Source organism: Gallinula chloropus, assembly GCF_964237585.1.
Source record: "Gallinula chloropus genome assembly, chromosome: Z".
In the NCBI taxonomy this organism is placed as follows: Eukaryota; Metazoa; Chordata; class Aves; order Gruiformes; family Rallidae; genus Gallinula; species Gallinula chloropus.
Genome location: NC_140089.1, coordinates 62,521,781 through 62,543,433, shown reverse-complemented (window position 1 = coordinate 62,543,433; position 21,653 = coordinate 62,521,781). Strand labels below are relative to the sequence as shown.

Genomic DNA, 21,653 nt, shown 5'->3' with positions numbered 1-21,653 from the left:
TGCTGCCAGCTTTCACAAGGCCTCTTTCTACTTTCTTCTAAGAGCGACTAACTGAATGCTGGTCATGTAGTGAATGCTAGCTAACAGTGCAGCAATGGATGGCTTCTAGGCCTTCTGACGAGGAATTCTACGTATTGGTTGTGTGAGCAGTATCTGTTTGGACATGTAAAAGCAACATTTTACAGCTTTCAGGTAGTTCCATGGCAAATCATATGGGCTGGTTGAGCAAAGAGACTGAAATATTTCTGTCACAGACCATTTTGCCAGGTATAAAATGTAAGATATGTAGATTACATAGGTAATAAAGAAAGAGAGGGTTTAACGTGAAGAGAAGTTAGGGTTTTAAATCATCCTTGTGAACAAACTGAATTAAGAAACAAGAACAATAAAATTAGTATTTACACAAACTTCCCTGCCTTCTAATATTGAGACTGAAATGTTGTTCCAGAATGAAGTGGTAGATATTTCTGTGTATTGCAGATACCCTGCAGCTAATACAAAAGCTATCCATTTTTTTTAATGTGCCAAATTACATTAAATTTCTGTTTTATTATGTACATGGTGAACATTTTATTTTAAACTAATCAGTATAAGCTTTTGTCACATGATACATAAATGTACAGAAGATCAGAAGGCATCACATTTTCCATCTTTCAGCTAGATGTTCCACAGAGGGATACTACTAACACTTTTCCATTTCTATCTGTTCCATTGAAGATATTAAGATGTATCTCTTATCTAAGAAAAATGGGCGAAAAACCCCCCAATCACATTTGTTAGTGGCTGTAAGTTACTTTGCCATTTTAGTCAAACTGCTTCTTCAGTGGCAGCTGCTTCTGTACCTGTATAGCAATAAAGCAACAAACATCCCTGGAAGAAACACTGCTAAAAAAGTGTGTGGAACCTCATTGGCCTGTGTAGGGAGTCTGCAGTTGTCAAGGTTTACTCATACCAGTAATCAACTGTATGCTGACATGTTGGCTGTATTATAGATTCTAAACATTTGTGATAGCAGACAGTATTGAAGTACAGACACTGTTACTGTCGTACTGTGGTTTGGCTGTCCTTGTTTTGCACCAACTAGTCTTGGGGTACCTCTGTCCTGATCCCCTCAACAGACTCTCTTCCATGACTAGGATGGTGTTACTTGCATGGAATCTCTGCTGTGGATGGACTTTAAAGCAAACCATGCTGCTATTCCTTTCCACACACCTTCCTATTCCTCTGTCTTTCCAGCATTGTGCCAGAGTGGTAATGCAGTAATTTGTCCTGTGAGAAGGAAATAGGAGAAAAGAGTATTATGTTGGGCTGGTGTCTCTTGTGCAGAAGGAAGTGGGGAAAATAAGGAATTCCATTCTAGCAGGAAGGAGGTAGAGTCTCACAGGAAGACCAGCTCAGCTAGGGAGCAGAGTCTGGTGAAGAGAGAGACAGTCCCAAACTAACACACAATATACTAAACTGCTCTGTCCTCTTTTCTTTTCCATGTGTGTTAGTACAGTAGTGGCTTCACAATTATTTTTTTTTGTGTGTACACTGCAAAAAAATTCTGCTAATTCCATCCTTCAGTAGCTCATCCTGAGCTCAAGAGTTCATTTTAAAAAGCTCCAAATTACAGCCTCAAAGGCCTGAGTTCAATGCAGCATTGTGATGTGTGGTGATAGAAGAGCAGCAAGTGGTAGTACAGACACAGTCTTGGTTCCACGGATTAAGGGTGGTATCAGAGGACAAGGCTATTACTGAATAGGATGCATTGCATCCTATTCTTTATGGGATTCTGTGGGTTGGTGTGCATAAGCCTGGTATTTGAACTATGAACTTCATACATGATAAAAATACTGTTAAATTTTAGACATTGGCAGAGTCTTTTCAAACATTCCTGTTACTGGTGGGTTACATCTATTAAACTGTTTTTATTTTGTGTTTCCTGTAACTCCAGCATGCCTATTACTACTATTTTTATTTTCTGTAGGGCTTCCATGGAGTCTTTTAAAAAAGGAGCACTGAGGAAAGAATTAGCCAGCCTTGCTTCTAGGCAAAAGAATCTGTTGACTGTCACCAGAAACCAGGAAGAATTAGTCCAGAAAATACAAAATTACAGGAAAACAAAACAAATGTTCAGTGCACCATGTTCAGAGAGGCAAATCTCAAACTTCATTATTTCCCATGGAAATGATAAAAGACAAAGTTTAACTGCTGATGAAATCATGTGTCCTGATGTAGTTACATTTAGTAAGGGCCTTGGTGCCAACATGCCTAATGGAAGCAGAGTAGAAGCACATCTCTCTTTAGAAAATAGATTTTCAGCTCAGGAATGCAGCCAACATCCACACATCTGCTTCAATGAGACAGGAGCAAATAAAGAAGCAATTAGAAGCAAAGAGGCTTCTGATCATGCTTTAGCATCCAAAAACTGCGTAAGACAATATCCCTTCAACAGCACATCAGAGCCAACAAATGCAGTGGAAATGGTGACGTGGCCTTCAGAACCTTCTGTTTCCACCACTAAAACCAGGTGCTCACTGCAGAAAAGCATCGATTGTGTAGCAATTGCAGAACAAGGAAACAACTCTTTAAATCCCACTTCAGTGACCAACGCTTTAAATATTGTAGAACCCCGAAGCACTGGTGCCAGTAACGATGTCTGTCAGCAAGGCAGCAGCTGCCAGCAGGTTCTTACAGAGGAGGATCTACACAGATACTTGCATAAGAAATCAGCTTTCCAGCAGCAGCAAGTAACTTTGTCAACATCTACAAATAACTTCCCTAATACTCAGCAGCAAATGATCTTTCAGAGTAATGGGAACTCATTTATTGCCAGCTCAGTGCTTACAAATCATACCTCAAATACCAATTATTCAGTAAACCTCTGGGAGAAATCTTCCCAGAGCTATAGTGATCAGGATTTTGAACCAAAAAAAGTAAGGTTTGGAAGAAGGAATAGGAAGAAGCTTCAGCTGATAGATCTACTTGAGTTGGGAAGGATTAAACCAGGAGAAGATGTTTTAGAATTCAAACTGCAGGTAATTGTTGAGATACAATAGTATTGAGTTATAATGAAAAAAAAACCCAAACATGGGGAAATGTCAGTTCTTGTGGTTTAACCTGCATCTTCAGGACTCAGTATTGAAAATTTTTATTCATTGGTTACAGACACTCTTTTATGAGTTTTAAAGAAAAATTATATGGATGATGTTTTGTGTCAACCCATAATTTTAACACGTAGAATATCGCGTATGTAAAATCTATTTTAACTTTGCCAGTTTGATAACATTTCCTGTTCCTAGACCCACAGTGCGGTCGGTTGGTCGACATTGTGTAGTACCAGATTTTCTATTGGAAGGAACATGAGAACATTAAAGTTTTTATGACTTAATAGGATTCTTGAAAGCAACTACCAAGTCTCTCAAAGAAATGTGACATGAAGGATTTCACAGTGCTGTGATAGACAAGTATATATGCAAAATTACTTGCTTACATGCCAGCTGGTTCTATAGTTTACAGTCTGGTATGAACTATGTTTAGAAAAAAAAAACCAAAACACTTTTTTAAAAAAAGCATGTGAGATGAGCAAGGCAGCTGCCAAGGGACTGGCTTGATATCTAGCAAATGTTGAAGCTATTGAATGAATTCCCAGCTGCAGGCTAGTTAATTTCCAGGGGAGCATACTGATTGAAACCTGAATGGGCCTTTTTAGCCAACTCACCAGGTGTAGTTAATGTGGAAGAGACTCCTTTCTTCCGTAGCTATGAATCTGCTCAGGAATGCTTTTCTGATGGGAGTGGCTGTTTTGTGTGGTCTTGTGTTTTGTAACATCATGCCATGTAAGTTGCAAGTCTCTCTCTCTGCCATAGGTATATGCATATGCTTTTTCTCTTCAAAGGGTGTGTAATAGTCCTCTAAACCTCAGAACAGCTAAGTGGAAGGATGAAAAGTTCACAGCCTTCTTATGTCTGAGAGGAGCGAAGATGTAAATACAGTTCTGAATAAACACACTTAGGGCAGTTTGGCTTCTGACAGTGGTGTTTGTGCAGCCAAACCGTCCTATTCTGGTGAACTAAATCCTTTCATTTTACATACCACCATTTATGTTACTGGCATTAAATTAACTTTTTTTTTTAAGACAAAAACAGCTGACACACCCCCCAACTATATTCTTCTATAGCATCTTTATTAATGTTTTAAGGATACTAATTCAGTCTTGTTAATTTATGGGTTGAAAACATCTTAATTTTTCTTTTTTAGGAATTTAGTCATAAAGCCACACTCCTACACAATGGCATGATCAGAACTAGTAAGAGACAATTACTTCAGAGTCCAGTTCACTGGGTTAAAGACCTACTAGGAAATGATATTTCTGTGACATGGAAATATGTGTGGAATAAGGTAAACCTGATTTTGCTCATAAAGATAGCAATAATACACGACAATAACAAATTTCACTTATCTGGATGTCCTCACTGTTCTTAACGTAAAAAAAGATAGTACAAGCCTAGATTTTAAAAAGTCTTACTCTTAATGAATAAGCAGCAAAGAAGGTGCTACATTAAGTGTATCTGTAAAGTGATGAACTAGTCATGAGTTTTGAGAGAATATAGAAAGCCCACTCTGTAAGCTATCAGTGCTTTGAAAGAGTAGTTTTAAAGATGAACAGGCTAAAAGGTAGTTGGAATAAAAAGGAGCAAGTTTACTGAAATTTCAGGTTGTCAAGGAGAAATGTTGCAAAAATACTTGCAGTTTAGATGGCTTTGTAGATGGGTTGTATTATGTATTAGTTTAGAATTAAAATTAGCAGAATTTTTGCTTGATTTGCAGGCAGATAAGACCATTAAATATATAAACTCAGTTTTATAAGAAAACGTTTGCCAGGAAAAGCCACTAATTAAAATGACCAGTTAGCTATTTAGATTTGCTTGTACAGGTTACCTATCTTGGAACACAGTTGTCAAAATTTGTTGTTGAAGAACAGGCCGTTTCTAGTGACCAAGAATTGCTATCACAAGAAACAGAGCCTTTGGGTATGTACCATTTAAAATCTAATCTTCACCGTGACTGAAAGCAGCAGAAAGTTATTTCTAAAAAGCTTAATTTCCAAAATTCTCTTATTGCTTTCTGGGTTTTCTTCAGCTAATCACAGATCTTGGACTTGAAAAATAAATTGTGTCAGAACTTGTTCATGATCTCTAAAGAACAGAAGTACATTTCTTCTATAAATTGGTTGTGTAAAGAAAATAATTACTGATGACTTGGTTGCTATGTGAAAAAAATTATGTAACATTTTATGCTAATATATATATAGTGAAGTTTTTAATACTTTTTTATTCTGTTGAAAACTCAGATGCGCTAGTATAAGTTTTAATTGCATGTTCGTTTTAAAAATTGTGTTAAATAATCTGTGTTGGTGGAAGTCCCAATATGCCCAAGGAACGGTAATAACTGGGGGGGATATTTTCTTCTCTAAAAATAAACCATCATAAAAAACAGAGTGCATTTATATGACAAAATGACAGTGAACAATGTTTTCAGAACTGCCCGGCAGACTTTAGAACTTCAGCCTCAGTTTGATGAGTAAAGTGTTCCCAGGGAAACCCGAGTACCTTTGACAGCCAGTTATGCTTGGAATCCAAAAAGCTTTTGGGCTTTTGTGATTGGTACTGTTTATTTCGTGAAACACTGCAGCTCATGTCAACTGTGGTGCTAGGGTTGGTCTGTTCTTAGCCTACTAAAAGTACTTTTAAAATAATAATTTAAAATGCCTGATTTGATACTCAGACTACCATGTTCTACTGGTATTTGCTTCGGGCTTAGAACGCCCAGATGATGAGTTTACCTTGCACTGCTTCAGTAACTTAAGTTTAGAACAGGTGTAAGTGACTTAAAAATGGATTTAGCCTCCTAACTTTTTAAAAGGCTTTTGGACATTTCACTGGTCCTTGTACATTATTCGTCTCATGGAAAAAATTTAATAAACATTGTAACTTCTAAAATCCATTTATTCAAATAATACTCTTGACAAACAAAAATCAACCTGAAGGTCAGTAAGTGGGTTTCCCCCACACTTTTTCACTAATAGCCTAGGGTAAACTGGGAAACAGTATTTAAAGGTTTTTGTCACATGTAATTTAAGATCATGGTAGTGTCTAACCTTAGCCTCAGGAGAGGAACTGAGGGAGGGGGGGAGCCAAAGTTATCTCAGTTTTAGTTCTGTTTCAGATACCGTATGGCCAGAGATATAGTAAGAAATCAAATCATTCCAGAAGAGGATTGACTTGTGCTGTTGTATTGTGGCAACAGTTGGAGGCATTGAGCAGTTCCCAAATGTTTTCCAGGCCCAGTTCAGGAGCAGGTTGTTACAACAGCTATTCCTAACAGGCACTTTGCCTCCAGCCAGCCTGCTTGAAAGCACACAAAAATTTGCTGGTGTAGATGTGAGCTATTCAGTGCCACCTGCTTGGGGACAGGCACTCTTTTATCTTTCTAATAAACTTACACTCTTTTATCTTTCTAATAAACTTACAGCCTATGTGTATTTTACAGTAAAAGTTTATCCTACTTTAAAGAATCAAATTTTTTCTATGCATCCCAGAGCATCATTAAAAAGAAGATTGTGCCTGATAATTTGTCTGTTTTTTGAGAATTATATTATTTTTAATACCCCTCCCCCCCACTCCTTCCAGCTTGTCATATCTTACGTCAGTATTCATTGAGCTACTGTATGAAGAGGATCCAGAAGTGGAAAGAAAACTATAGATAATGTTAAGAAAACAGCTGTATCTAGCCATCTTTTAACAGAAAGAAGCCGCTAACGCTGAACTTTGTATAGAGCCCAGTTTAGGAAGCATGTCCTAAGAACCTCAACCAACTTAAGGTTGCTAGGCAAGACAGGTAAAGGTGTTAGGAATTGCTGTTCTGTGGCAGCCAGTATAAGAAATGTCTCAGTTTTTCACCTAGTTTGAGATGAAGGTGCTTCAAGGTTTGAATAGCAGCAGATTTTTAGGTGTCTGAGGAATGTTAATGCAAAAAAAGGTGAAGAGTCCATGAAGTAAAGCAGTTCCAGACAAATGCACATATTTACAGGAGCAATAAAGATTGCAATTTTTTAATTATCTATCAAAATCCTAATTAAATTTCCCTTTATTCCCCTTCTTTGAATCTTTAAGCCTTCAGTTTCTTCTAGGATTGTGCTAATGAAACGCAGAAATTACCATATTCAAGCTTGAGTGAGAATTAAACATTTAGAAAATAAACAGTGCTTTCAGACTATCTGTGTACAGGCAAGCGGAAGAAACAATGATTATATAGCTGGGAATTTATTCCTCTGTGCTTTCTGATACATGTAATGATGACATAATGTTTGCTAAAAATGACCAAGAATAACAAGGATTCAGAAGCAGATGTCAGCTGAAGAGCAGATGTCAGTTGCAGAGCAGATGCTGGTGTTAGATATTTCACATTGAAATTCCAGCAAAGTGGTTTAAAATAATAGCAAATCCAGTTGTTACCAGTAAGCAGGGTTTGTTCATTCATTTGGCAGATTTTTATTTCAGGAAGATGGTCATTGGAAAACAGCATGACCGGTGCAATTCTTGTACTCTGGCAATCCCTTACTATTTTTAATAGCCACTAGCCACCTGTAAAGACTAGAACAATTCTTGATCACTTTTAGTTCATGAAAGAAGACCCAAAAGATGCATGGAATAGGTGTTTTCAAAGGAATCCAGATGATTTCTTAATGGCTGAACCATGGGAGCTGTGTCAGACGTATATATTAGTGTTACTTCAGGTAGCTAGCATAAAATGAGCAACTGAGCTCAACAAGGTTACATGAAAGCAAATGAGAATAGTTTAGCTGTGATCATACATGATACCATATGATTTTGTTGTTCTCCAGACAAGCCGTGAAACACACATATATTTAGTAGGCTACTTTTCAAGTTAAATTTGCATGACATCTAATGTAATTTTGGCAAGGAAGACATATATTCTAAAAAAGAGAATGCTTGAATCATCTTACAGCAGCCACAGCTGGCTTAGTAAAGGAACAGAAGAAAGTCTGTCTGCTGGTTTAAGGCTGGTGTGAATTTTCTAAGTGAAAATTGCAGTATTCACCCTTAAGAAAATTAAGAAATGTTAAGTGATCAATGCATTAAACCATTAATCCACCTGCATGAAACAATAGTGTTTGGATTTAGAATGAACTTGTTTTGATCTTTTTATGCTCTCAGCGAGGGCCCCCAGTAACCTGAACCAACACCATCACAGTCCTGGCACTGTCTCCATTATGCAGCCTCTGGGGAACTTTGACCTGAGCAGTGTACATCCAAAAACCCCATCCTTGCCACAGACAGAAGCTGTGAAAACTTCGCTATGTGCAGAAGGAGAAGCAGCTGTTACCAGGAAATTTAAGAGTAAGATATTTTTTTTTCACTTCCTTAAAAAAATCTAATGGTGGGTGCAAGAGATACAAACAGAAAAAGAAGCTAGCTGGCATTGAATTGATTTGTGTGGGGAAAGGAAAGAGTGCTGGGGAAAAACGACTGCTCTGCTGATAGGTTGGATTGTCCCAATAAGTTTTTCAGAGCTCAGTGTGTGTCACTCTCCTGTTTCCCAAACAGAAATAAATGTTTTGCTGTTTTGATGTACTACAAAGTAACAGCATAGACAAATATTTTCTGACAAAATATACAAAAGCATTGCTGAATAACCTTCCATAATCTAATTTAAAGGGAAAAATGGAAATATTCCTGAAGATGCTCTGGTCTTTGTGGAGTTAAATGAGCTTGTAACTTTGTGTTTTCAGCATAACATTTGTATTCTGATTGCACATTAAACCCTATCCATATTATTCATACAACTTGAGCAGTGCTTACAGCACCTTGACCTAGTATTTTTGCCTCTACCACCTCTGATTTATACTGCAGAGCAATGACCCTGATTGACCAGAGCACACAAAGTAAGGGTGGTCAGCTCAAACCCCCAGAGTGCCTAACCTCAGGTAACACTTCACACCGAAGTGGGCAACAATGCTAAGCCGGGTCTGCTGTGGGAGACAGTAAAAGGCAAACTAGAGGTGCAGTGCCAAATCAGTGTCAGCCTTTGTAAACTGAAAGCGTATCCACACTATGAAGCAATTCTTTATGCTTTCCCAAGTCTGCAGCTACTGTGGCTGCAATGCAAAGGAATAAATAAACCCTGGAGCTGAGAATGGTTTGCAGAAGATGCTCTGTTATCCCACTATTTTACCTTTTTTTATTTTAATACAAAAGCAAATAAACTTAGTATCTTAAATGCCAGGGCAGACTGTTTGGAGGGAGGTGGTCTTAGGCTCTTACGGTCTGAAAAATAGATCATGCTGTATCTTGTATTCACATTTATTTATCAAAAAGCCCAGGTTGAACTGCCTCTTCATATGAATTGAAAAGTGACACAGGTTATGGCGCATGAAAGTTATGTTTCTCTGCTGACCACATGAGCAGCCACATCTGTGTTTTCTGAAATACAGTTACTAGTTATACTTTGTTTAACAAGATAATGGTTCTGTAGCATGTATGATCCTTAGCACCCTATTACCTGAGTGCTCAAACCTGTGAGGAAATTACTAGAGCAAGAGTGTAGGGCCATTTTTTTAGCAAAGATAACTGCTAAAAGATAGTGGGGATTATTAAAAATTCATAATATAATAAAAAGTAATAAGCTTTAAATGTTCCATATGTTAATTTTTTTAATATCTACTACAATTACTCTGTTAATTGAAGGAAGAAACTGCTTGACATGCAGTATAACCCTTAAAAGATTTAACCAGCAGCACAGTTTCCACATCTCTAGCTTAGAGAACCCAAACCTTTTTTCCTGTTCTGAGAAGTTTTTGAGATTTCATAGTCTGACCAACAATATTTTTTAAAAGCAAACTAAGAAAATCAGAACATAAGAAGGTAATTCCTTTATAAAGAAATGTCCCAGAGTGAATATTTTGTTCAGTCTTTTAAATGCCATGAGAAGCCACATAGCCCGTAGATGGATTGGCTGCTTTTTTTTTTTTCCCTATACATTTATTTCCAAAGAACCAGTCAGGTACACAATGCCATTGCTGCTTTACTTCACAGTAAATCTGAATGTAAAGCTCAGTTATATAAATTGGCTTTTAACTAGTTTACTTTCTGGGTTTCACTAGACTGGGAAAATTATAGAAGAGTAATTAATTTCAGTTTCTTGCTAGTCAGTCATACCTTCTTGTCATATGTAAAGTTGTGATGCAGAAACTGCTGAGTTGCCAGGAGAATATTTAAACCCAAATGAATTGCTCCAGTAGAAGGAAACCAAGCTATTAATTATTTCAATACCTCCTAGATAGGTGTAAAATTGGGCTTACTAGTAAAGATTTTGTGTGCATGTTTGCAAGAATCTTCCATTAGACTTTAAATTGTAAACTCATCAGAAGAGGGATCTCACATGCATCTTTGAACTGGTTAAAGATATTATTTTGGTATTAGTCCAGACAACAAATCTATCCCATGTAGTATATTTTTGCTGCAATACGCTCCAAGTAATTAGAGTGCAAAGCCATGTTACTCATTCGTGAAAGCTTGCAATATATTCTCCAGTTCAGAGCCCCAGGTTCTACTTAGGCCTAGGCAATGATGTCAGAAACTACTTTCACTAAAAAGCTCTACTATTCTTCATGTTTTTGGAGGAAAGCTGGGAAAGATTGTGAATGTTGCTTAGTTATAGTAAAGTCAAGATATAAACTGAGAACCCCAAGGTTAATTTTACTCATTTTTTTAACAAAATGGCATGACTTAAAGGAGTTTGATTCTGAAGTACTTGGAAGTGTTTTTAAAAAAAAAAAAAAAAGGTGCAGCTGGAGCTCTCAAGCACTATGTGCCTGGAAACCAGTTCTAATTTTAGTGGTTGTATTTCTTATCTGTCAGTAAGGTCTTTCTGAAACTGGCAAATCACTTCAAAAGTAACTAGGTGACATTGTGATTACACAAAACTGTAGACTAATGTAGGTTAGGTGAAACCTCTGGAGGTCCTTAGTCCAGCCCTCAGTTCAAAGTAGGTCTAGCTTCCAAGTTAGATAAGGTTGCTTAGTGCTTTGTCCAGGAAAATTATGAATTATCTACAAGGATTGACTTTCCACAACATCTCTGTACAGCATACTTGTGTGCTTAACCATGTGCATGGTGGGTGGATTTTTTCCCCAGTGTTACCCAGTTGGAATCTTGCTAGGTAGAATTCCTAACCATCCCCTCTTTTTGTTACATACAGAAACCTTGTTTCCTTAAGAAGCCTACTTAAAGTAAGTAAACTGTCTCCTATTCAAGGGCTTTTAAATACTGGCTTTCTGGCCAACTTACTTTGTGAAACAACTTGTAAAAGAAATTTTTCTTACAACTAAACTATCTTCCTGATTCATCAGCTGCACTGTAACATTTTCATCCACTTTGGTGTTTGCATGGAGACCGAAAGAAGATGAACAAACAACGCTTGTAGATAATCTTCTTAGAATACATCTATCTTTTCTTATCTTACTTCTGAAAGTGATAAATGAAAGTCAGTGTGACAAAAAGCAAGCTTCAAGGGGCAGTAGCTTCAGCAACTGCTTCGCTTCAAACAGAGAAGACAGAGATTTTTGACACTGCATTCGGGTAATGTCAAATGAAAGCATTTAGGACACTACCTGATGTTCTCACCTGGGTGAGTGTTCAGATTATATCACACTTCTATGTTACTTTATTTCAGGAGTGACTTTTGACAAAGTTGGGAGGAAGCTCCTAAACAAAACAATTCAGTCCTTAAATGGCCACATGATAGTAGCCTAGGAGAAGTCTCCAGAAGTTTTTCTGAGGCTGTACATAAAACCCACTGAATGAGTCACAGCTCCTGTAGATTTTGCCAGTACATGGAAAACATGAGCTATTGGTTTTTCTACCAAATAGCTGTTCTGACCTGAGCTGAAACTTGATTTATACTTTGTCTTCGGTTTCTTTCCATTTGCATCTCAGTGTGCTATAAACTGCAAGAATTTTAAAGTGTTCTGGTTTTAATTACTCAAGGTCAGCACTGGAACTGTTTCTTATCAACTATCTTGGCACATGACATTCAAATTTTTGAAAATCGTTAGAAATAATTTTAGGGAACCATGCATTTTCCTTACAAGTGAAAATACAAGCACATAATTATATAATCAAGTACACAATAATAACGAAAAAATAGTAAGTTCAAAAAGAAAGAAATGCATAGTGAGAACATGCTAGTCATACAGACAAAAAGTCTGACATGAATATTTTTAAAGCAATCTTAGTGCCTTTTATTAAAAGTACTTGTGTATGCTTTTGCTGTTATTGAACTTGAACTTGGTAATTTTATATCTACATAGATTGGTTGACTTAATCAAGAAACTGAGAGGCCATCTGGACAACTACGTAAAAATATTTGTGTGAGAAAAATTGAATCAGCCCTTACATTTTATTTTTTAAATACTGATTTTATTGTACTTTATTTTCTTAAAAATTCAATCTTGAATATAAAATCTTCTGTGAGAGGCTGTATATATGTTTTCTGGTTGTTTTTTGTATATATGTCAACCATACCTTTCTCACCTTTTGAGGAAAAACACATTCTGCAGCTATACCAAGGAAGATAAGAGCCCCTGAGATTTAAACTGTTCTCTTGATTCCCTGAAAAGTTATTGTAGCATTGATGGATTTCTGTAATGGATTGGAGGTTTTGAGTTCTCCTCATTGCTAAATGAAAAATTTAACAATATCCTAATAAAACAATCCAAGGACCCTGAAGAATAGTGATTCCAAATGTATCATATCATATACAGTATTTGTTGCTGGCTAACAGGTCTGTACCCATTGTATCTAGGAGACGAGATAAAAGACTATATAAGATTATGATGTAGGCAAAAGTTTTAATGGGGAGTAATATATTGTATTTATATCACTTATCTAGGCAACACCTGCAAGAAAGCTATAAAGCATTCTTAATATTGTACATTTTTCAGACAGAAATACTTACTATCAACTGGATCTCTCAAAAAAAGCATCATTTCTACAGGTCTGTGTGGTGGGAACAATACTTTATGCCACATGAAACATAAAATAATTAAAGAGATTTCAGCATAAAGCTTGAAACCGATGCTTTAGAATAGAAGGCAATGAATCTTTGATCTTTAATCACACCTGCAAGTCTTTTTTCTATGCAGATAGAATGTGTAACAAGAAAGGCCACTGTTACGAAATACTTTACAAGGAGGAATGATTTTCAGTACCTAATCCTTTTTTCTGCTTTATGACATTTCTTTTGCCAGTCTCACTGGAGGACAAAAAGACAGAATGAATTTCTGAGGAATACCGTTCTTTATTGAGTGGAGGAAGAAATGTTACTTTCTGAAATTTAGCATTTTATCTAGAAGCAACAGACTAGAATAATGAACTGTGAAAGTATAAATTAAGTTCCACATTATTGCTATACAAATTCTAGTTGTAGGCAAATGGTGAACTGAACCTGCAGATCATCTGTGGTAAGTCACATCTGGTATGTGGCAGAAAGAGCTGTAGGCTAAGGGACTATCAGAAGGTGCTCTAAGTTCATCTGGAACTGTTAGAGCTGTGGTAAGAAGTATTTGGTCATTATAAGTCCATTAGGTAGCTTCCAAACTGAAATGATTTATTTATTTCATAGGATGTTATAAATAACCTTCGATTTTTTTCCAAAGGGCTGTAACTACCATTGCAAAAAATGCAACGTGCATAATTTAGGATCACATAATAAATTAATTCTTCAGTAAAAAGTGCTTTCAAAAATGGAATGAGTATAGTCACAGGATCACAGTGCAATTAGCCAAAATCCCTGCTGGCCTGTATCTTTTAGGGGATGATCTCCTTAACTTCAAGTGTCTGACCGGAACAGTAAGTCTGATGGTTAGAAAAATGTCGTTCTTTATGGATTGATTTGTTAAGGCAGGGGCCTTGGGACTCCAGCATTCACAGGAGGAAGCAAGAATTGAGACCTATATCACATGAAGTGAATTTAGAACTGTGGAGAGAAAAGCAAATACATTTTGGGTGGTGAAAAAAATTAAAATACATTACCAGGAAAGCACTGTATTTTATCAGATACCAGGTCTTTTTTTCCAAGATACTGGGTCTTGACCAGCTTAAAGAAAGGTTATTTTCAAAATTATCACTAACATGCAGAGAATTCGTGTGCCTCAGTTCATTGGCCACTTTCTAAATTGCCAGAGGATCCAAAATCGTTGTCTGCCTGAGGCACGGGCTGTCATTTCCAAGGCTTTGCTTGTTCTGAACAGACCACTGTTTACAGGGACTCCAGGATTGTTGTTGGTCTTCTCTGTTTCTTACATTCTCGAGAGGAGTGTGGATCAGGCCTGAGAAACTTCAAAGCTCTCAAGACAGATTTTGTTCCAAATTCTCCCTTGTGGCACTTTAGATCAAATGCTGTCACCTTCAAGTGTGTTGTTCTTAGATCTTCTCTTTGCTATGCACCTGCAGCCCTTGTCAGACTTGCTGCACTGAACCAGATCCATTTGAGTCAGAAGAATAACATCTCCTGTGACTTTGCCACAGTTTGCCTTTCCCTCAGATGTGGTAATAGTCTTTACCTGTTTTACTGAGGTATTGAAACTGGATTTAGTGATAGCTGTAAATTGATTCAAATACATAGCCTAAAGTGCAAGAGTGCTTAAATTCCTTTTACAAATAATTCACACGAGTGAAACAGTTATAAAATGCTTGACCATATCTCTGGATAGTTCTAGCACTTTCTTGCATGGGAAGAATAAGGACGATGTGGGTGGAATACCCATTTTTAAAACCTGACGTCTGAGGTGCTATTTTAAGGATCAGAGAATAGCGACTTTACAGAGAAGTGCCAGTCTTTGGTGACCAACATCTCTACGGCTGGAGGTTCTCATCTGACATTTATATAGTTGCATCACTAAAGGGAATTCTCCTTACATAGAATTTCAGGGTCCTAAGAGCCACAGAGAAAAGGGCTTGTAATTACAGCTGTAACAATATGGAAGTACAAGTTGAAACACAGTTAGAACGGTTTCAGAACTATGAGGGTAAAGTAGATACTGACAGACACAAAAAAATCTATTGGCAAGCAGGGTGGAAAAAGTAGCAAGAGTCTTCCCCAGATTTATGGGGAAAAAAACCCATTCTGATATTGTTACTGAATGATACTGTATCTTGTAGCTCATGAAGACAGTAGAAAACTGAGACCACCTGTCAGGGTATCAAGGGTGGGATGTCAGAGAAAGACTCTGCCTTTGTGTTTCTTACTCCTGCTAAGCTTTCTTCTGTACCTGAGGCACTAAGATGAGTTTTGGATAGCTGTATATAAGCCTTCCTCTGCTCCTTATAGCCTGTAAACTGCTAGTATTTTGTGAGGGGATGAGAGTTAACGGACAACAAAGGGAAGAAAGGAAACGTTAAAGTGGATATTAAAATATTAAAAATAATAGTAAGCAAAAGGAGAGAGAAAAGGGAAAAAACATTGAACAAGAAAAATGGGAAGGACATTCGTGAGCTGTGTTGAAATGTGGAGGAGGGAGCACAAGGACTAAATTTTCAAATACTGATCCGTCCCAACTGTGGAGAAAAAAAGATTGTCTACGGATATAGAGATTTTGCTATCCAACACTGATGTCAGAATTGTGGAGGACAGCTTTGGATTGTGTAAATTAGTGTGCTTTTGATAGCTGTTGGCTGTTACCTAAAATTACTGATAGGTGGAGATTAGGTAGAGTGGACACTTTAATTATTCACGCAGGTAAAGTCGTATTTCTAGTAGAAGGTTGATGTTTAATCAATAGAATATTAATCTAGTAGGTAAAACAATTATTTGAACCAAAGGAATCAAGGAAAAAAAACCCTGTCAATTGCTGAAGAAAAAGTTGTTTCAATAGATTTATGTGGTCATATGTTTATTACACTTCCAAATCTGAGTTAGACAATTTTTAGTAAATAAATTAGTATATTGCCATGAAAGTGCTGAGAGTAGCATTTCCAAAGTCAAAAAAGAATGTGGTTTTGTCTCAAATTGTAGAATCATAAAGTCATAGGATGTGTTAGGTTGGAAGAGACCTTTAAAGGGCATCGAATCCAACCCCCTACAGTAAGCAGGGACACCTGCACTAGATCAGGTCATTCAGAGCCCCATCAAGCCTGACCTTGAATATCTCCAGGGATGGGGCCTCCACTACCTCTCTGGGCAACCTGTTCCAGTGATCGACCACCCCCATAGTGAAGAATTTTTTCCTAATACCCAACCTAAATGTCCCCTTTTCTACTTTAAAACCACTACTCCTCATCCTATTGCTACATGCCCTTGTAAACAGTTCTTCCCCAGCTATCTTATAGGCACCTTTCAAGCACTGGAAGGCTGCTATAAGGTCCCCCCACGAGCCTTCTCTTCTCCAAGCTGAACAACCCCAACTCTCTCAGCCTGTCTTCACAGGAGAGGTGCTCCAGCCCACTGATCATTTTTGTGGCCTTCTCGGGATGTGCATCCAACAGGTTCAACAGGGCTCCAAAGCTGGACACAGTATTCCAGGTGAGGTCTCACCAGAGCAGAACAGAGGGGCAGAATCACCTCTCTGTGTCTGCTGGCCACATTTCTTTTGATGCAGCCCAGGATATGAGTGGCCTTCTGGGCTGCAGATGCAGAGTAGTGACTCATGTCCAGCTTCTCATCCACAAGCACTCCTAAGTCCTTTTCCTCAGGGCTGCTTTCAAGCACATCATCTCCTAACCTGTATGGATAACGGAGTTGTCTTGGCCCAGGTGCAGGACCCTTCACTTGACTTTGTTAAACCTCAAGAGGTCTCCCTGAGCCCATTTCTCCAGCCTGTCCAGGTCCCTCAGGATGGCATGCTGTTCCTCTGGTACATTAACCTCACTGCTGAGCTTGGTGTCATCAGCAAACTTGCTGATTGAGAGCTCAATCCCACTGTCAATATCATTAATAAAGTTACTAAACAGTACCAGTCCCAGAACAGACTCTTGAGGAACACCGCTTGTCACCATCTTCCATCTGGACTTGGTGCCGTTGACCACCACCGTCTGGATGCCACCATCCAGCCAATGCCTTTTCCACTGAACACTCCACCCATCAAATCCATATCTCTTCAACTTAGAGAGAAGGATGTTGTGGGGAACCATGTCAAAGGCCTTGCAGAAATCCAGAGAGATGACATCCGTAGCTCTGCCCTTGGCTACTTGTGCAGTTATTCCATTGTAGAAAGCCACTGTATCAAAACAGGATGTTAAATGAACCTCAGACTTTGCCAGATAAATTTCCTATACTTATGTACAAGATGGGGGTTGACATTTCAGAACAAAAAAGCTTTTTTTTCAACAAATCAAAACAGCTTGAAGTCATGACTGTCACATCATTATAGACTTAGTATTAATGACAGTGTTTCAGCTCAGTTCCTGCCTGTTTATTTTTAAAAAACTCCCAGACTTACTTCTGAGGTAATTTTGTCCTGAAGGTGTCCTTAAATCTCTTTTGTGACTTCCCATCCTAGCAGTCCTGTTTATGCCCTTGGAAAAATCACATCCAGGTGAGTGTGTAAGTTGACATCTTCTGGTGTGACAGACCGCTGCTTTGTAGGGAGTAAAGACTGTGTCAGGTGCGATGTGGTGTCACTTCTTGGGAGGAAGTTGTATTCAGCCTGCCCATCTTTGTTGTTGTCCAAGATACCTAGATATACTTTAGATACCAGCTCATGCTCTTTGTTCCATGTCATGGCAGAAGCACGCTGAGGATGCACTGAGGTTGTAAGATACTGCATGCAATCCTGTTCTCATCCAAGTTAGAAGTTTTGTTGTGGATGCCATGGGTGTGGAACAACATACAGCCTCACACACAAGGCTCTGTATTTGCATTTCTGAACACAGACCACTCACTTCTAGTAGCAGGCTGCTGCTTTGGGCAGTGAGCTCCTGGAAGTCAGGAAATGACAGGGAAATCTTCAGGGAGACATGGAGTTGAAAGGTCTGACACATACAAGATACGTTGTTTTAGCATTGGGGCTTCCTGGTGTTGTCACTTCAGTGACTTTATTTTGCGTTTTGGAATTGGTGTAGGTGACATACATTGAAAACTGTGGTAACAGAGAAAGAAAAACTCTTGGGGATTGCAAATGGTAGCCCAGAAATAAGTGCAAGATAAATGGCCAACTGGTGTCACTCAAACTTTGCTATCCTGTTTTGCTTCTCAAGATATTTGAATAGTGTCTGAACACATTGTTGTTGTTGTTTTTAGTTTGTTTGGTGGTGGTTTGTTTTTTTTTGAAACTCAACAGACCCCATCCCTGCTTCTATGAGAGCCATCCCTCTCTTGATAATATCTGCTACATGTGACAGTTCTGCTTGCACTGGCAGTTTCTGTCTTAGCCTGGTTGTGCCAGCTCAACAGCTCTGGTATTTTGTGCAAGGGTATCAAAGGGAGAAAGGGTGGTCAAAATATGAGCAAAAACAAGTAACTCTGAACACCGTAGTTCCAACTGCCTTTTGGAGTTTGTGGTGTTATGGAGAAAATGTCTTGTAGCATTTCTTACTGCTGGATCTTTAGTGAGTTACTTTGGTACTGATTTTAAGGGTGAAAACTAAAAGTTCATCTCCTGCACTGACCCAAGTGCGTCAAGGTTATGCATTGCAATAGCATCTTCAGTCCAGCAGATACTTAAATATTGCAAATACTCATTCTTCAGCCCCACAATTCCTTGTATACAGGTGTACACTTCTGTTTTATGTAGTACTTTCTGCACTGTAAGAGGGGCATACCCTGTGAAAGAAATGCCTTAATTTTGGGGACGTACACTACAGTTACACCTTTTAGACATAATATGTGAAATTCAAGCAGTGCTGAAGAACCCCTGTCCTATCTGGTTATATACATAATTGGAAGTGGACGTGATGGTTGACTTCTCACCCTGAGCACAAGGAAGTCCAGAGACAAATGAGGGGACACCAGTGCGATGGCTGGGGTCTTATGCTACATTCCCAGGATGCATTCCTGTTCCTAGGACACATTACAGATTCCTAGGGATAAATAGCTCTTACCTGGTTCTAGTGAGCTGTTAACACCCCTCTAGATAGTACTGGCAGTGATTGCTTTCCATTAATACACTTTCTCTAATTGCTTGCATTCATTTTCAACAGACTCTTCTGTGCAGTTCAACTCAGTGGAAAGTCTGACACATTTCCTTCAATTGCATGAGGCAGTAACAGTATGCGAAGAGGAGTTTCTACCGTGCCATGTAATGGAAAAGCACTGGAGTTTCTACAAGGGCTGTGAAGATTTTGGATTCTAAAGACTTCTTGAGTACTAATATGCTTTTATCTTCATTGTCAGTTAAAAGTAAACATTTCAGCTTTTGGAACTAATTGCTTTGTTACTGTCATTTTGATAAATCATTTGCCCAGCACTTGGAACAGACTGAAGATTGGGTAGATTGATGAACAGGGGAGTACTCTGTAGCAGGTGAGGGTAATGGGCAATAGTGAATTTGGCACTGTTAAGATTAAGAAATGGGGAGATAGATGAGGATTGTTACACATTGGTTCTCATTGGGTTTGCAGGTATTCCAGGTTGATAATTTTGTATGAAATTCTGCTGACTTCAGTGGCAGCCTGTGCTTGGCAGGGATGCACGGAACCAGTTGGGTGTCAACACCAATGGTCACTTCCTAGGCCTAGACCTGAAAGTGCTCTGTCTGAGCATGTACCATCAGAAGCAGCTACACACGGCTGTGTAGTAACCAAGATCGCCAGCTTTGGAAGTCACCAGCAGCTTTTCTTTGCATGGTGTGGATGTATACAAACGTTTGAGAAGGGGGCAGTTGTGGGGAGAGGTTAAAAAAAGAACCCTAGCCATTGGAAGTGCTCAGGGAAATTCCATTCATGTTCCAGCCAATGTTTTCTGATAGGCAGAAAATGTGCTGGCATATGGCAGGAAATGCAGTTAGCCTGTTTGTGGAACATGAAATTTTCCATCTAACAACATCTCAGATATTCACCCCTGTCTCTGGAGGGTTTCTGTTTGTTTTAATTTTACAACGTGTGAATCTGCCTCAGCAGCGTGTTTATAACACATTTGACTGCCGTGAGCGTTATCTGCATTCAAATGGCATTCTTGCTCTTTCGCTCTTTGGATTATAAGAAGGGATGAAATAATAGCACCTGCTGCTCCTCACTCCGGTGCATGGGATGAGAAATATCTCCTGTCAATACACAGCAACCTCAGCTCGCTGTTCGCAGTCCGAAGAGGTGTTCTGCAGAGATTTGATTAGTGTCTGAAACAGAAGGTAGGTTAGGGAAGAGAGAGGGGTCTGATGTGCAGAGAGCTAATGCTGTGCCCTAGGATGCATGAGCAATCATAGTCTGGTGCGCTGCAAGGATAAAGAAGTGCCAACTGCCTGGAAGTCAAAGAAGTTAAAGGCTACTGAGTGACAGGTATTTCATAAAGGTCACTTTGCGCTCGGAAAGCAAATGGAGCAGTCTCACAGCTGTAGCCACAAAACAAACCTGAAGGCACGTTTGTTTAAAGGAAATGTTCGTTCAAATGCTACGCTTCCACTTAGACTGGAAATTGAAAGTCTTCTTTGGCTAATAAAATGAGTTCTAAATTATTTACACATTTGTTTGACATTTTTCTTCATTACAAGATGTCTAATAAAATTAATGCATAAAACCAGGACGATTTGACAGTCATACTTTTTTTTTAGTCTGTTAAATCACTGTGATTATGTGACCTAAGGCAGACCTAAGATACAGCGATAAGAAGTCTGATTGGTTCAAGCCAGGCAAAGAGATAAAGATGAAAACCGCTGTGACTTAGAAATGTAGGATGCTGCTTCCCAAATCTTCTTGCAGATGTGAATTTTCTCTGTTTTCCCTTTTCTTAATGTAAAGACCCGTTAAGAGGTAGCTTTCTCTGCTTAAATTTCTGTTAAATGTACTTTTGCACAAAAATATAAGCTGTTACCACGGGTCAAAGGGAGGCAGCTGTAAGTGATACTCACTGCAGCAGAGCGGTAAGGCTTCTGCTCACCAGCGGCAAACCGCAGGAGCTAGTCCCCCCAGCCCCTCCTGCTCCTTTCATGATTCAGTCCTTTTATTTTGTAGACCCCTTCTGCATTCTTAGGCTGTACATTAGCGCTTATTCTGTGTGGTGCAGGCTCAAGTAAAAAGGACGGAAGGTGCAGAGAATACACCCCCCCACCACCACCCCACCCCAGCATTCTGCCTGCTGGGAATAAGAGCAGAATGAAATGAACGAAAGCCACAAATTCAGATTTGTATTTCCACAGATTGACTGATTCATTGATTGATCGATTCATTCATTCATTCCTGAGCTACAGTTAAAAAAAAATCAGCTGGAAGATTAATACCAGTGCGGAAGAATGTGAGGCAGAAAACAGAAGAATGAGGCTGAGGAGGAAGATAAGCAGCTGGGAGGGAGACAACACAGCACAAGATTCATGATTTTAAGGCCAGTAGGGACCAGTATGAGAAGCTGATCTTCTGACCCAGGCCAGAGGTTCTGGAAAGGTGCGAGCAAGGATGGCATGGGGAAAAGAGGAGAGAAATACAGGCAAAGGTATGGGTGGA

General features: G+C 38.8%; 1 protein-coding gene across 1 annotated transcript in view; it reads left to right on the top strand.

Moving 5' to 3' along the window:
* ANKRD31 (ankyrin repeat domain 31) overlaps positions 1-19,421 on the top strand; it is a gene marked incomplete at its 5' end in the record, with an annotated part of 66,059 nt that extends 46,638 nt beyond the window's left edge. Inside the window, 5 exons of the mRNA XM_084278494.1 lie at positions 1,970-3,020; positions 4,243-4,383; positions 4,919-5,015; positions 8,223-8,405; positions 19,203-19,421. Of these exons, the coding sequence (XP_084134620.1) occupies positions 1,970-3,020; positions 4,243-4,383; positions 4,919-5,015; positions 8,223-8,405; positions 19,203-19,354 (1,624 nt within the window). The 3' untranslated portion in view covers positions 19,355-19,421. The remainder of the gene's footprint in view (positions 1-1,969; positions 3,021-4,242; positions 4,384-4,918; positions 5,016-8,222; positions 8,406-19,202) is intronic.
* Between the last annotated feature and the right edge of the window lie 2,232 nt (positions 19,422-21,653).